This window comes from Lactuca serriola, chromosome 3, assembly GCF_051521515.1.
Source record: "Lactuca serriola cultivar US96UC23 chromosome 3, Lser_US96UC23_V15, whole genome shotgun sequence".
Lineage (NCBI taxonomy): Eukaryota > Viridiplantae > Streptophyta > Magnoliopsida > Asterales > Asteraceae > Lactuca > Lactuca serriola.
The window spans coordinates 67,945,682-67,961,393 of NC_136410.1; the positions used below are offsets into that span (position 1 = coordinate 67,945,682).

The following is a 15,712-nucleotide window of genomic DNA, read 5'->3' on the forward strand; positions in this document are numbered from 1 at the left end:
ATGCAGGGCCACCAATAATCGGGTCGAAGATCTCTATACATCTTCGTCGCCCCTGGGTGGATAGAAAATCGAGACTTATGAGCCTCATCCATCAACACCTGCCGTACTCCTCCCCAGTACGGTACCCACACTCTCCCATGAAGTGTCAGCAATCCCCGACTGTCATAATCAAACGAAGATGCTCGGCCCACTATCCTCTCACACTTCTGCCTCTCCTCCTTGAGGCCCTCGACCTGAGCCTCCCTGATCCGTTCCAACAACGGAGTAATCACTGTCATCCTCAAACACAAATCTCTGATAGGGGCTGCCGACACTTTGCGGCTTAGGGCATCGGCCACCACGTTGGCCTTCCCTGGATGGTAAAGGATCTCACAATCATAATCCTTCAGCACATCTAACCACCTCCTCTGCCTCATGTTCAGACTCGGCTGATCCATAAGGTACCTCAAACTCTTGTGATCCGTGTAGATAGTACAACGGACCCCATAAAGATAATGCCTCCAAATCTTGAGGGCAAACACAACCGGCCCCAGCTCTAAATCATGGGTAGGATAGTTAGCCTCGTGAGGCTTCAACTGTCTCGAGGCGTAAGCTATCACATGGCCTCGCTGCATCAACACTACTCCCATACCTGTGATTGAGGCATCACAGTAGACTACGAAGTCCTCTACTCCCTCTGGCAAGGTAAGGATCGGAGCCTCACACAGCCTCTATTTGAGGGTCTCGAACGCTGCCCGCTGCTCAGGCCCCCAACGAAATACCACCGACTTCTTGGTCAGTCGGGTGAGCGGCACTACTATCTTGGAGAAATCCTGAATGAATCTCCGGTAATACCCTGCCAACCCTAGGAAGCTCCGAATCTCAGATGGAGACTTCGGGACCTCCCACTGCATCACAGCCTCTATCTTGGCCGGATCCACCAGAATACCCTTCTGGTTGACGAGGTGACCAAGGAACTGCACCTCTCGCAACCAGAACTCACACTTGGAGAACTTTGCGAAAAGTCTCTCCCTCCTCAAAACTTCCAGCACCTCCCTCAGGTGCTCCCCGTGCTGCTCCTGCGTCTTGGAATATACCAAGATATCATCTATGAATACTATTACTGACCGATCCAGCATCGGCCTGCACACGCGATTCATGAGATCCATGAACGCGGCTGGGGCATTGGTGAGCCCAAATGGCATCACCACAAACTCATAATGACCATACCTGGTCCTGAAAGCAGTCTTCTGCACATCCTCATCCCTAACCCGCATCTGATGATACCCGGAGCGTAGATCGATGTTGGAGAACCAAGACGCTCCCTGAAGCTGGTCAAACAAATCATCTATCCTCGGAAGTGGGTAACGGTTCTTCACCGTCACCTTATTCAACTCCCGATAATCTATACACATACGATGCGACCCATCCTTCTTCCTCACAAACAGGATAGGCGCTCCCCAAGGCGAACTGCTCGGCCGGATGAAACCCTTGTCTAGCAGCTCCTACAGCTGCGTAGACAACTCCTGCATCTCAGGGGGAGCTAGGCGATACGGTGCCTTGGCTATCGGAGCCGCACCAGGAATCAGGTCGATCCCAAACTCAACCTGCCTCTCAGGAGGTATCCCCGGTAAATCCTCGGGAAATACATCCGGGAAGTCTCGCACTATCGGAACATCATCAACTGTCGTCTTGCCCTTCTCCCGGGCATCCAAGACATAAGCTACATAACCAGCGCAACCCTGCTGAAAATAGCGCCTCGCCCTTGCAGCGGAACAAAAGGTCGGTCCGCGCTGTGGCCTCTCGCCCTGAATCACTAACTCTCCCCCACTGGGAGTGCGAACCCTCACTAGCTGAAGCTTACAATCAATCACCGCCCCATTGGGGCTTAGCCAATCCATGCCCACAATAACCTTATTCCCTCACAGGGGAATAGGAACCAGGTCCACTAAGAACTGCTCATCAAACAACTGGAGAGAACAACCTCTATGCACTCTGCCGACCCTCACGGTCCTGTCATCTGCTATCTCAACCTCTAATGGACAATCCAGCTCCCCTAGAGCTCTGCTAAATCTCTTGCTAAGCGCAAGCGATACGAATGATCGGGTAGCCCCCGAATCGAATAATACCATAGCAGAAATGTCGTTCACAGAGAACGACCCCGTCACCACATCAGGAGTCGCTCGCGCCTCCTCTGTTGTCATCTGAAACGCTCTACTCTTCGCCACTGGCGCCTCAGCTCGGCCCTGCCGGCCATCTGTAATCCTCAAGGTAGCAGGGGCAGGTGCAACCACCTTCCCTACTGCAGCTAAACTCGGACACTGGGACTTTTTATGTCCCCTCTGATTGCACTGAAAGCAAATCAGATCTGATGCTACAACAGTAGTAGCAGGGGCCGTACAATCCCTGCTCAAATGCCCAGTCCGACCGCACTTGAAACAGCCGGAACTCCCTGCCTTGCACACCCCATCGTGCATCTTCCCACACCTGCCACATCGGCTGTGGCTCGGCTGAGACCTGGACCTGTGATCTGAAACCTTGGGCTTTTTGCCCGAACCTCCTGAACCCGAAACCGCCTTCGGTTTCCTCTTCTTCTCCATCTCGAGATCAATCTCCCTCTCTCGAGCCCTAGCAATCATGTCGTCCAGCGTTTTACAGTTGGACCGGCTCACAAACTGGCGGATATCGCTCCGCAACATCTCATGATAATGGGCCTTCTTCATCTCCTTATCGGCTGCATACTGAGGAACAAGAAGAGCCCTCTCCCTGAACTTGGTGGTGATCTCCGCCACGGTCTCCGTAGTCTGGGTGAGGTCCTGAAACTCCCTAGCTAACTGCTGCACCTCAATAATCGGTGCAAACTCCGCCCTGAACCTGGTAGAGAAATCAGCCCAGGTCATGGCGTCCAATGATGCATCATCTCCCATAGTATGTCCAACCTCCTCCCACCAATCCCGTGCCCTGTCCTTCAGAAGACAGGATGCCAATCTAACCTTGTCCCCCTCGGGACACCTGCTAGTGCGGAAAGCGTTGGCCACATCCGCCAACCATCTAGTACTCGCTATGGGGTCCCGCGCCCCATGATAGTCTGGAGCTCCACATGCCCTGAACTCCCTGAATGTAAGGGTGCGCGACCCCATCATGGCCGCCACCTCGGCACGGAAGGTGCCCAATCTCTCATCCATCAGCTCTAGGATCCCCTCCTTGATCGAACCGAAGATCACAGGAGTCTGCTCTAAAATGATACGAGTAATCTCTGAAGAAAGAAACTCTCTGGTCTGCTCATCCATGTGCTCGTTCCCCGAGCCTGATCCTGATCCCTCCACGGCACCTCCACTGCCAGCTGTTGTCCTCGGACGCAAAACCACCATACTGAAACACATCATAGCAATATCAGAAAACTGAAATATCTCAAGGGATCATTGATACTACTACTAGCTTCCTGGCCTTGTCTCGTCCTTCCTTGATTCGAGTACGGATCCTCTGCTTTCAGTAGTACGGGCCCATACTACCTTCCACATCTATCCGTACTTTCCTCAAGAACCGCCTTGACTCCACCAAGTCACTTCTACTACTGCTGATCTCTGCTACTTTCATCCTAGGCTTGCCCTAGGGAAACCTCAGACTCAACACAACTAGTCCTCAGCTGCTGAAGGCCTCCTTATAATGCTAATTAGCCACCACCTGAACACCATCACATGTGACGAGGCTCAGATAATCCTTCAAGTAAAAGACTCGTCCCTATAATGGTTGGACTCAAACAAGAGCTGCGCAATAGGGCCAAATCCAACATTCTGAGATTATTCAACCCTGATCACATGTGATGTGGCGTATTCACCTAATGGCTAACTCTCACCACTCAGAGTCCCACAAAGCACAAAGCAAGCAGCATTCGGATAAGGGAAACATACTCAGGCAAAACTATTCTCATAACGAAAAGCTACTCTAGCATACAATGCTAAGCTCGCGCTACCAGGCATAACCAAAACAGGCTATCCTACTGCTGTTTACTCAATACTAGCATGCAATTCTCATAAAGCTGTAACACATAAAGCAGGCACATAAGGCATCCTCCTAGATCCTTAGTCCTATACTAGCATGTTGTTCTACTGAAGCTGGAACAATTAATCATAATAATAAAACTTGTATTGGTAATTTGGGAGTACTTACTTGAGCTCGGCTGATCGCATGCACCACACCCTTATTTGGTTTAAAAAAAATCTTTTCTTTCTAAGTGCTTTTCAGAATCTAATTCGAAAACATTTTTCTTTTTGAAATCTTTTTATCTTTCCCTTAGTTTGAGTTCAGATGCACCCGGAGGTGTATCCGAATCCCTCAAACCAGGGCTCTGATACCAACTTGAAACGACCCAAAAATTTCATTCATTTTTTTTTAATATAACCAAAAACCATAAACTGAGTGTCATATCATAAAACCATACGTGATGTATCCCAAACATAATAAAAACACTGTGCGGAAAACTGTATCATATCTATGTCATATCAAAATCAAAAACTGAATCAACTCCCAGGATAAAAGCTGAAGCTGTGGTGTGTGCGATGCCATCATCCCGAGCTCTTCCCTCTGCTTGCGGAAGTACCTGAAACCAAAACTGAAACTGTAAGCACGAAGCTTAGTGAGCTCCCCCAAACTACCACATACCACACAATAACATATAACGCACGTACTGGGCCTTGCCCACTGCATCAGACCGAAGTCCGGCTAACCGGGGCCTTGCCCCCTACATCGGACCGAAGTCCGAAGCTGGCTGAAACATCGGACCGTAGTCCGAAGCTGACTGGGACCTTCATCCCCTACATAGAACCAAGTCCGAAGCTGACTAGGACATCGGACCGAAGTTCGAAGCTGACTGAGACATCGGACCGAAGCCCGAAGCTGACTGGGACCTACGTCCCCTACATCGGACCGGAGTCCGAAGCTGACTAGGACCTTGTCCCCTACATCGGATCGGAGTCCGAAGCTGACTGAACATAGCATAAACATATCATCTAGCATAAACACATAACCCTGTCTGAACCACGAAGGCATCAAACATACTGACCACTACATCGGACCGAGGTCCGAAGCTGACTGCTAGCTAAACGGGCCGGCATTGTGGCCTTAGACCCGTTACTACTGGAAGGAACACTCAACTCGTGAACTGGCTGCTGTGTGAATGGCTCTGGAAGCTAACTGCTGCTGCTCCGGTATCTCCCCGGCTACAAGGCCATAAACACACTCAATCAAATACTAAACACTGCACTGGGGTAAAATGACTCTTTTACCCTTGGTCAAAGTCAACTCTCCCGGTCAAAGTCAACCCACAGTTGACCTGACTCGCCGAGTTGGGCCACCAACTCGCCGAGTCTCTAATCTCATTTCACAACCCCACTCGTGGCTACTCGTCGAGTATGGCATCGACTCGACGAGTACTCTTTCTATCCACGAACTCAGACAATCTTCATCCGAATCGCCGAGTCATATGAACAACTCGACGAGTTGTTCTTGAGCTCAAGAAGATTGCCTTGGACTCGCCGAGTTTTATGAACAACTCGCCGAGTCCCTCCATTATTGAGTCTACCCTCAAACTCGCTGAGTCCACTCCACTACTCACTGGTCCCACTCGACACCGCTCAAAAGGAAGAAATCGGGGACTCACGACTCGACTCGCCGAGTTGTTCTTCCGACTCGCCGAGTCACAACCATGCAACTATTCTACACTCGATTCTGCTTGAATCCATTACATACAAATGATAGATCTGAGTCCAATAAGCTGATTTACCACGTAAAGTTTCCAACTTTACGTGTACAAACACATGAAAAAGGGGATAAAGGCTAAAAAGGCACTTAAAAGGGTAGATCTAGGGTTATGATGCAAAATAGCTCCATAAAGGCAATAGATCTGGGCTCTACAACTCCTAAATGAGCAGATCTAAGGATATCTCGACATAATAGGGCTTCCATATCAACATAAGGCTTGAGAATAGCATCAACTAGATCTAGAGGGGTTTTTTTAAAGCATAAAAGGGAAGGAAATCCGAAGAATACCTCAAAGAACTCTGGTTTTCCCCTGAATCTTTGCTCTACAGTTCTTCTCCTTGCTCCTTTCTTCTTCTCCTTCTTCAAGCCTTCACAGAAGCACACAAGATCACATAAATCACTCAAGAACGAAATAGGGTTTTCTCACAGCTCTCTGAGGGTGAAGGAGGCGAGATTGGGGGCTATAAGGTGGCTTAAATAGTGGGCAACCCGGGGATTTAGGGTTTCTCACAGGCAGGCAGACTCGCCGAGTCCAGAATATGGACTCGCCGAGTCGCCAGCTAACACGTGCACGAAAATCCCGTCCCTACTCGGCGAGTCAGGCTATGAACTCGCCGAGTCCCTCTTGCAAACTTCAAAGTAAATACCATGGAATCATCATACCGGAGACGGGTCGTTACATTCCTAGTCGAAAAAAAACAAAGATTACTTTTTAAAACCAAAAGAACGTATTCATTATCAATAAATGAATTTTGTTACTAATAATATTAATTAAGGAAGATGATCATAATACACCCTTAGAACCTAAAAATAATAGTAATATCGAATTACTAATATTGAATCCGAAAAAAAAATGATATTTTATATTTAAATGCTTTAAAGTTAGATACTTTGATCGTTATCTTAGAAATCAACATTCAGTTTTAAGTTATCCAGCTAAACATCAAGTTAGGTCATATACAATTATCGTAGCATGGTTAAATAAATGAAAAAAAAATGGTAAAGATTGTGTTTTCATATTCTTAAATATAAGCCCCCGTTATTTTATAATCCTGGCTCCGCCCCTGACTGCTGTTTGAGCAAGGTGCTGATGTTGTCACAAGAACTGCCATGAAGAGAATCAAGTATGACTTTGTATATTTTTTTCACTTTACTTTGAAGCAGTTTTCCTAATTTATATTGTCATTTTTCAGTTGGAATAGTTACAAAATTAATCAGACACAGGATAAAATCGGAGTTTTTGTTAGCATTGTAAGCACAAAAATTACATTCAAAGGGATTGGAAAGGAATATATTGGAGATGACATAAGCGAGATTGCTAATGCTGTAAAGGTAGGTATACAGTTTATCACCTCAATTCTCAATATGTTCTATTTTTTGAGGCTAACAATGTCGTAACTCTTATGCTTTTCAGACTTCTCTTAAACAATGTTGCGTCTAGCTAAAGTCAAAAATAGTGAAGAAAATTCAGGCTCGTGAGCAGCAAGAGAGAAAAAGAAATTTGAGCAGGTAATCGTTTATGCCTGAAAAGTACTTTTGGTTTTTTTAATTATTAAATTATAGTGTTGGTTTATATATATATATATATATATATATATATATATATATATATATATATATATATATATATATATATATGCCTGAAAAGTACTTTTGGTTTTTTTAATTATTAAATTATAGTGTTGGTTTATATATATATATATATATATATATATATATATATATATATATATATATATATATATATATATATATATATATATATATATATATATATATATATATATTGGTTATAGGTACGTTAATGATGCTACGGGTGCTATATATGGAATATTAAAGGAGGCATCACAGTTGCATGGAAATGCAAATAATATGAAACACATGGAGATAAAGGATGAAGATGCTGAACTACTTCAGAAGGCCTCAGATCGTGTGATAACAAAAGAGATCCTAAGTGACAAGCTTGCTCAGCATGTTGAACAGGTAAGCATATATTTTGGTTAAGTATTTATTTTAAAAAAAATTAGTGGAATAAAAATATATATTATTCCTTTACACATAAAGTGAAACCACTTGACAAGATGTTGCACCATCTTAATTTGTTTCTTGAAAATATTTGTATTTGTATTTGTTTATATGATTTGAAATATTTTTGGTAATTATATTTATTTTTAAATTTTTGAGTATATTTGTTAAGTTTTGTATGATTTTAAATATTTTTGGTATGAATTTTGACAGTTATTATATTCATTTTTAAATTTTCAAGTATATTTGTCAATGTTAGTATTCATGGTTAGATTTTAATTTGATTAATTTTGGAATGATTATCAATATCCAAAAATACATCATTTTCAATTCTATAATAGTTTATTCCACCTATAAATTCAATATATGTTCTTCATTTCTAACTCTCATAGCACAATTCGACAGTTAGAGTTTTGGGACGATTGGATCATGCATTTGGAATCGGAAAGATTGTTTCATTGCATTGCATTTTGTGACACGAATTCAGGTTTTATTTACTTCTTCTATCTTTTGTAACATAAAGTGTGTCTATAATATTTTATTTCTTACTTCTTCTATTTGAAGTGATAGACTTCTTTTGTTTCAAATGATAATCTTATTATGTTTTTTGTCTAAAGTGATAATCTTCTTCTTTTTCTTTCTCAAATAATACATGTCTATTATATATATATATATATATATATATATATATATATATATATATATATATATATATATATATATATGTGTGTGTGTGTGTGTGTGTGTGTGTGTATGTATTTTTTGTGACATTGTATATATTATTTATTGCATTTTTATTCGTGTGAAAGACACACATACATGACTACTAAATCACATGGTCTACATTACAAAATGTTACATTCTTGATGATATAATATGTGCTTATTCTTAACATTTCCATTATAGTGTGCAATGTGGACCGTAGATAAGGGAAACAAAAACTATGATGATTCCCAAAACCCGATAGATATAGAAAAAGGTTGGTAGTTTATATGAGTATATATTTGCATTTATAATATATGACTATTTATCAAAATAACATATTTGTAGAAAATCGAAAAAGATACAATAGAAACTATTATGAAAAAAGGCGAAAAACAAAATGAGAAGAATATCTAACGGTGAAGGATGTAGTCAACCTACAACACTCACAAGTTGCACTACAATGGAGACAAACGAAACAAATATCAACGAAGATTCCTCGGTGAGTGTTATAAGTGCAGCTCAGGGACGAGTACTAATAATAAAGAATATTATCAACGAAGAAAGGAACGAACTATGATGAAAAAAAGAAGAGTATACACCTTTCAGGAGGATCCATATAATTTTTTTTACGAAAACATCTGAATAGAACATCGTATATTAAAGTCTCAAAACCCTTGTGTTTATTGTGGAGCAAAGCGACTACAATATGAATTCCCTACCTTTTGTTGCATGAGTGAGAAGACAAAACTGGCATACCTCCCTATTCCCACAGAATTGCACCAACTCTTCATAAGGCAAGAGAAGCTAGAAGAAAGCTTCAGGTACAATATAAGGGCGTATAACTCAAACTTTTCTTTCGCATCAATGGGTGTAAAGGTGGATGAAGAATTGGACAATATGACTTCTGGAGTTTACACTTTTTGTGCGCACGGAATACTCTATCATAATATCGATCAGTTAATTTCAAGGGATGGAAAATTGAGGTATTTACAGTTGTATTTTTATGATGGTGAAGCTGAAATATCACAGAGATCCTCTCGGAAGAATGTTGATAGAAGAATCATTCAAAAACTAACACTGTAACAACGTAAATTTTCAAACAAAATTTTCCTTTTTAATTATTATAAAAACAAATATCACATGTCTCAAAACACCAATTATCCATCGACAATATAGTTTTAAAAAGTATTTATCACAATCCAGGATCCATAAAACATATAACTTCGACTCGGTGGGTGTGTGTACAATCAAGCCGGTGCGCTCCCGCGATCCTCAGATGTACTTGAAACACATAACACATAACACGGTAATCATAAAGCTTAGTGAGTTCCCCAAAATACCACGTACAAATAATTAGCCACTCGAGGCTATAGCTCTGGAAGACCCTCTGGTCGATGTGTCTCAGTGGGACCCTCCAGTCCCACAGCTCGTTGGACCCTCTGGTCCGGTCTGATTGAGAACCCTCCGGCCTCATAGTTCGTTGGACCCTCCGGTCCGGTCTAAGCAACAAATAATATAGCATACAATACATATCACACAAGCATGCATAACTCCAACAAGCACATAAGACCCTCTGGTCACACATAGTTATCACTCTAGGTAAAGTATAGTGAGAAGATTCACCTCGAAGTAAGCAAGCTAGTACACCTCGTACACGAATCACCGAAACAGCCTCTACCTAATACATATGGTGATTATCTCTCTTTAGACCAGTTATTCTAATAAGCTCCTACTAACCCCTCTCTAACTCTTGGTAAGGGTAAAAGACTATTCTACCCCTCCATGGTCTCCATTACTCATAGTTGGTCTAAACTCCAAAAGTCAACGGAAGTCAACTTGAGTCAACAGTCCATGTTGGCTCAACTCGTCGAGTGCACCGGGAGCATTTGTCAAGTCCCCTCGTTCCCTTAGAGGCCTTATGAAAACAAACTCTACTCGCTGAGTTGACCCGTCTACTCGTCGAGTTACAGCGTATTCAGACTTTATCGAGAAAACCCTAATCGAATCGTCGAGTCTGCACATGAACTCGGCGAGTCCATCCAGTCCATACTCCCATTCAGACGTTTTTGGGTAGATTTATCACTCCAAACACTAGATCTAGACTCTCTAGGCTTGAATGTCACGTAAAGCTTCAATCTTCACTTTCATGCATGGCATATATGCTCCATAACGCCATTACAAGCCCCAAGAAAGGTTAAATGCACATGAGCTTGCCTCCAACTCAATAAATCTCGAATCTTAGGACTCTCAAGACCTTCTCTAGTCCATATCTGAGGTTCTAACCTCAACCATGTTCAAATAACTCAAAGGAACAAGATGATTTGGGAGAAAACCCTAGAAACTCCCCAAAATAAGATTCCCAAATCGTTTTCTGAATACTATTGTTTTATTCCTAAGATCATTCACTTTGAGTAATATTATTAGCATATTTTAAGATCTTAAGCATTCACCATACTTACTAATTTGGTTACAAAATTAGTTTATCAATTTTTTGACTAAAACCATAAAATATATACATTCTAACAAAAGTAAAATGAAAAAAAAAAATTGAAAGTATAATGTTACAAGTGATAACCAAAATAACCATGATTGGATTTATAAAGTACGGTATTTTAAGAGAGAAAAAAATAACAAAAAATTACTTAACTTGTTAAATTTAAAAATGTTGGTGAATTGTTTTTCTAATTGTATTTACGTGTAATGGGATAAGTTGTTGAACAAAATCATTATTGATGAATATTAAACAACTAATGAATTGTTTAAGTTTATTCAATATTCAAAATAGACTGCCATTTAGGGGCGAAACCCCCGAATAAACGGGGGTCCGGGGGGGTCCAAGGGGCAGAGCCCCTGACTGGGGTCGAAAATGCATCAAAAATGCTATATAAAAATGCATCAAAAATTCAAATTCTTGAAATTTGACCTAGTTTTTGGACTTCATCTGCACTCTAATTAAAACCCACTTTTATGGCACTTTTTTACTGTTGGAAAACTTTTTTATGATAGTTTGGGTAGTTTTATGACAAAGAAAACTGTCTTGTGACAATTTTTAGACAAAGATGTTTATAATTTGTTTTATGTTATTCATTTTCTAGTACTCACAAATTTTATAACATCTAGCTCTCTGTTCTTGTTCTTTGATTCTAAGCATTATCCATTTGAAGATTGGAAGTACCACCCAAATACTTTAATTTGAAAGTGATTACTGAATTCTTAGAATTTCCAAGTGCTTTTACCCCTAAATTTGTAATTAAGATTGAATTAATTTGTGATCATGGTAAGTGGCGATTCTGTGAAGGACATGACACGCAAGTTTGACAAACTGAACAAGTTTGAAGGGCAACATTTTAGTGAAAAATATGCACTTTCTTCTTATTCCTCTGAAAGTGGTGCATGTTCTAAGTACACCCATACTAGAATTTGTTAAAGAAGAAACTTTGGATGCAATAAGAAAAGGATCAAAGTGGAACAATGATGAAACTTTGGAAAGGCACTAAGTAGGAATTGAAAAAAAAAAACGAACGTCTAAACATGATACATTTTCAAAATGTAAAGCCTTAATATTTAAAATAAAATAAAAGGTATAATCAAAGTGTTCTTAACAAGAAAAAGAGTTAACAGTACAATGTTTAAACACTCTTAATTTTGAAAAAAAAAAGAAAGAACGAAAGAAAAAAACTATAAATGACAACCAATATCAAATTATTATGTTTTCAAAATACAAAGTTCTAATAAGTTAAAATTTGAAAATACATTGTGTTAATAGAATAATAATCAAAATTAAAATTTTGATTAACTTTTGATTATTATCTTATTAATACATTAATTACATTTTGCATAGAGGAAAGAAAATTAAATATATAATTAATAAATGGTAGCTACAATCAAATATTTTTATATTTTCAAAATTTAATGTCTTAATAAAAAAAAAATAAGAAAAAAATATCTTGATAGGTTCGTTTTTTAAAGTAGTGTTGTAGTTGTTTAGATTTTCAAATTAAATCTAAATAGAAAAAAAAAATTATATGTCTATCTATGTTAGATTTTCAAAAGTATAATGTATTAATAAGATAATCCAAATTTTGATTTTTCTAAGAATTTGAAACAATTATGTGGCTACCGATTACACCACTTTATCACATTTTAATTATATTTTATGTAAAGCAAAACCGATGAATTTAGAGAATTATAATTATTTAAACACGAAATTCAAACATTTATGATAGTCATAATCCAAAACTTACAATACCGAAGTAAGATTGTTGACATTTGTACCATAACGTGATGCATAGGTGAAACTAAAAGGAAATACAATGACCTTATATATAGTAGTATAATACTTAAATAAGAAATAAACATAAAATCCAGTTACAAACAAACACTTATTGATCTATGAATTTGAAGCATCAGATATAAGTTCACGAGTGTGTCCCTAATATAGCTTCAAACAACTCTTGGTTTTTTGTGTTCTTGAATCATCATATAGAAATTCATGAGTGTTTCCTCCCTTGGGATCACGTCTTTAATGTCTTCATGTGATGTCATACGTTCTGCCCATTCTACAAGATTTGGTGTCCTAATTCGATCGAATATCTTGAAATTGTAATGGTTCTCAACAAATCTTGTCCAACCTATGAAACTTCCAAAAACAACATCCAAATAGCCCACATCTTCTCCACCGAAATAAGACTTCCCATTACTAAACTTGATATGTGTTTTTTCTATCAAACTTGATTCTTCAATAATCTGCTTTATTATTGCTTCTTTTCCTTCTTTGTGAGGTGTACACCTCAGCTTTTCATATAAAGGTAAAACCTTCAAAGACGTTTTGGGCATATATATGTAAGTCAAGCAGATTATACATATAATATATTTTTACGATACCGTATTATAAGCAAACATCAATTCAATGTTTAATATAAAAGCAACCCACAATTTTCGACATATTTATAGCTCCCATCTACTTCTTAAAGATGATTTATAAATATATAGAGTTCCAAACGATTTTTCAAAATCTTCTTTCAAGAAAACTCTTAGTTTTCTCCACTGCTGTAAAAATCTCGACTAGGTCCTGATTAATCTTTAGGCGCTACTCGACCGATTAGAGAGTGCCTACCGATTAAACCCTACATACATAATGAGTGAAACATTATAAAATGATGAAATTTTAACATTTTGAAGAAATTTTATTTCAATGGAAACTATTTGAGGCATGATTAGTGTTGTATTAATCATATTAACCTATTTTGTTATCATATTAGTGGTTTTTACGAACTTTGATATGATATTAGTCATATTTAATTTTTTAATATTCAATAAATTAGCAATTAATGGTCCCCGATTAATCCCCCGATAAATCTCCGCCTAGCCGATTAATCCCTTGACCCTAGTCCACCGACTAGCTAACGTCGAGCGTTTTTTACAACCTTGGTTTTCTCTAAAACTCAACCAATTAGTAAACCTAATTAATACTCTCTCTGTCCCAAAATTATAGTATATCTTTTTTTTTGGATTGTCCCAAAATAATAGTCTATTTCCAAAAAATAAATAACATTTTTTACCAAAATACCCTTTATTATTACTTAACCAACTAAGCATTTAATGGAACATTAAATGTAAAATAAGAATAAAATTGTTATTTTATTGTATAAAGTTAATAATAATTGATGCTTCCATAATTTATATGTTATTTGTCTGTAGATAATAATTTTGGGACAGAACGAGTAAATCTTATACCGTATTTGTAGAATTATGTTTGAAGACAGACACCAAAAAGTTGATGATGACAATTAGTTATGTAATTTGAATCTTTTATATGTGTAATTTTTCTATTTTTGCATTATTTTATACTTCCATTTGTTTCCTTTAATAGAATTCACATTTTATTTCACTTATAACGATAAAATAGAAAAAATAAACATTACTTTCTTAAAATATACATATAAAGTATATATTTTATTATTTTTTAGATATCAAATTTTATATAAAAATCTAGATAATTAAATTAAATGGAAAAGAATAATATTATATATTTGGTTGTATTGATGATAAATGGTTAAAAAAAATTGAGATCCATTGCTAAAATTAGTTGTGTAGGTGGGGCATTGTGAAAATAGGGCATGTTTGGCATGCAACGTTTGAGAGCTTCTGCCTTCTAGCTTTTAAGAAAACACTAGTAAAAAAAACTTCATTCAGCGACAGGAGCATTTAACTTTTAACCTAAACAAAACGCTCAAAAATCAAAAGCTACATGGAGTAGCTTTCGACAAAACTCTCCAAAATCAAACGCTACCCGCTAACCGTTAACTGTTACCCGCTACAAACTAGTTTTGCCCATGGTATTTTAGTAAGACATTATGTTCTTATGAGGTTGGTATAAACATATGTGGGTTGATCTAAGAATAATCCCATTATTTTAGATCTACAAAACTGTCATTTATCCTACATATCTTTTTTAGTATATTCAAGAACATGTTCAAAGTATAGAATTTAGTCACATTATTTTAGATCTACAAATCTATCATTTATCGGACAAATCTTTTTTATTATATTCAAGGACTCGTTAATATAACTATAAAAACTTCTAGAATTGTAGACATTTTTTAAGTACAATGTTTTTTTGTTATAATTTAAGGAATGTTTTGGAAAATGAAATCACCAAATCTACAACATACCTCGTTATCCATGTAATTGGCCCAAAATCGGATAATAGCTCGATCTAAAGGATCGGATGGGAGGAGTTTGTGGACATTGGGGTAGATGTCCTCTAAGTAATCGATTATGATAAGAGATTCACAAAGTGGTGGTTTGTTTGCTTGTAAAAGAACAGGGACCTTTTTTAGAACTGGGTTTGATGCCAAGAGGAGATCACTTTTGCATGCAAGATTTTCCTCAATGAACTCGTATTTGATAGATTTAAGGTTGAGGACGAACTGAACCCTGTTGACATATGGGCTTGCAGCTGTGCCAAGAAGCATTATTTGATTACTTTCCTCCATTGAATTAGATTGATGCATACATGTAGAAGAAGCTACTATATTTATACAAAACAATAACCATGAATGCCCTTTAATGTTTAAGTAAATGACAACAGCTACCTCATATATGCAGACCTACCACTCCGTTTATCTTGGTGAAGCATAAGAAAGTTTGTATTGTAAAAAAAGTAAAAACTATCAAAAGGTATTTGTCAATTTAAGAAATAGTAAAAATGTAATTCGTATGAAAATAAGTCGCAAAATTA

The 15,712-nt window shown here is 38.1% G+C and overlaps 1 protein-coding gene across 1 annotated transcript; it reads right to left on the reverse strand.

The window, feature by feature from the left end:
* Positions 1-12,661: 12,661 nt before the first annotated feature.
* On the reverse strand, positions 12,662-15,489 carry LOC145092535 (glutathione S-transferase U17-like). Its single transcript, XM_079030482.1, has 2 exons — positions 15,144-15,489; positions 12,662-13,284 (listed from the first exon to the last, which is right to left on the reverse strand). Exons 1-2 carry the CDS (start codon positions 15,483-15,485, stop codon positions 12,913-12,915), a joined length of 714 nt encoding a protein of 237 aa, XP_078886608.1. The 5' UTR covers positions 15,486-15,489; the 3' UTR covers positions 12,662-12,912.
* Positions 15,490-15,712: the final 223 nt, after the last annotated feature.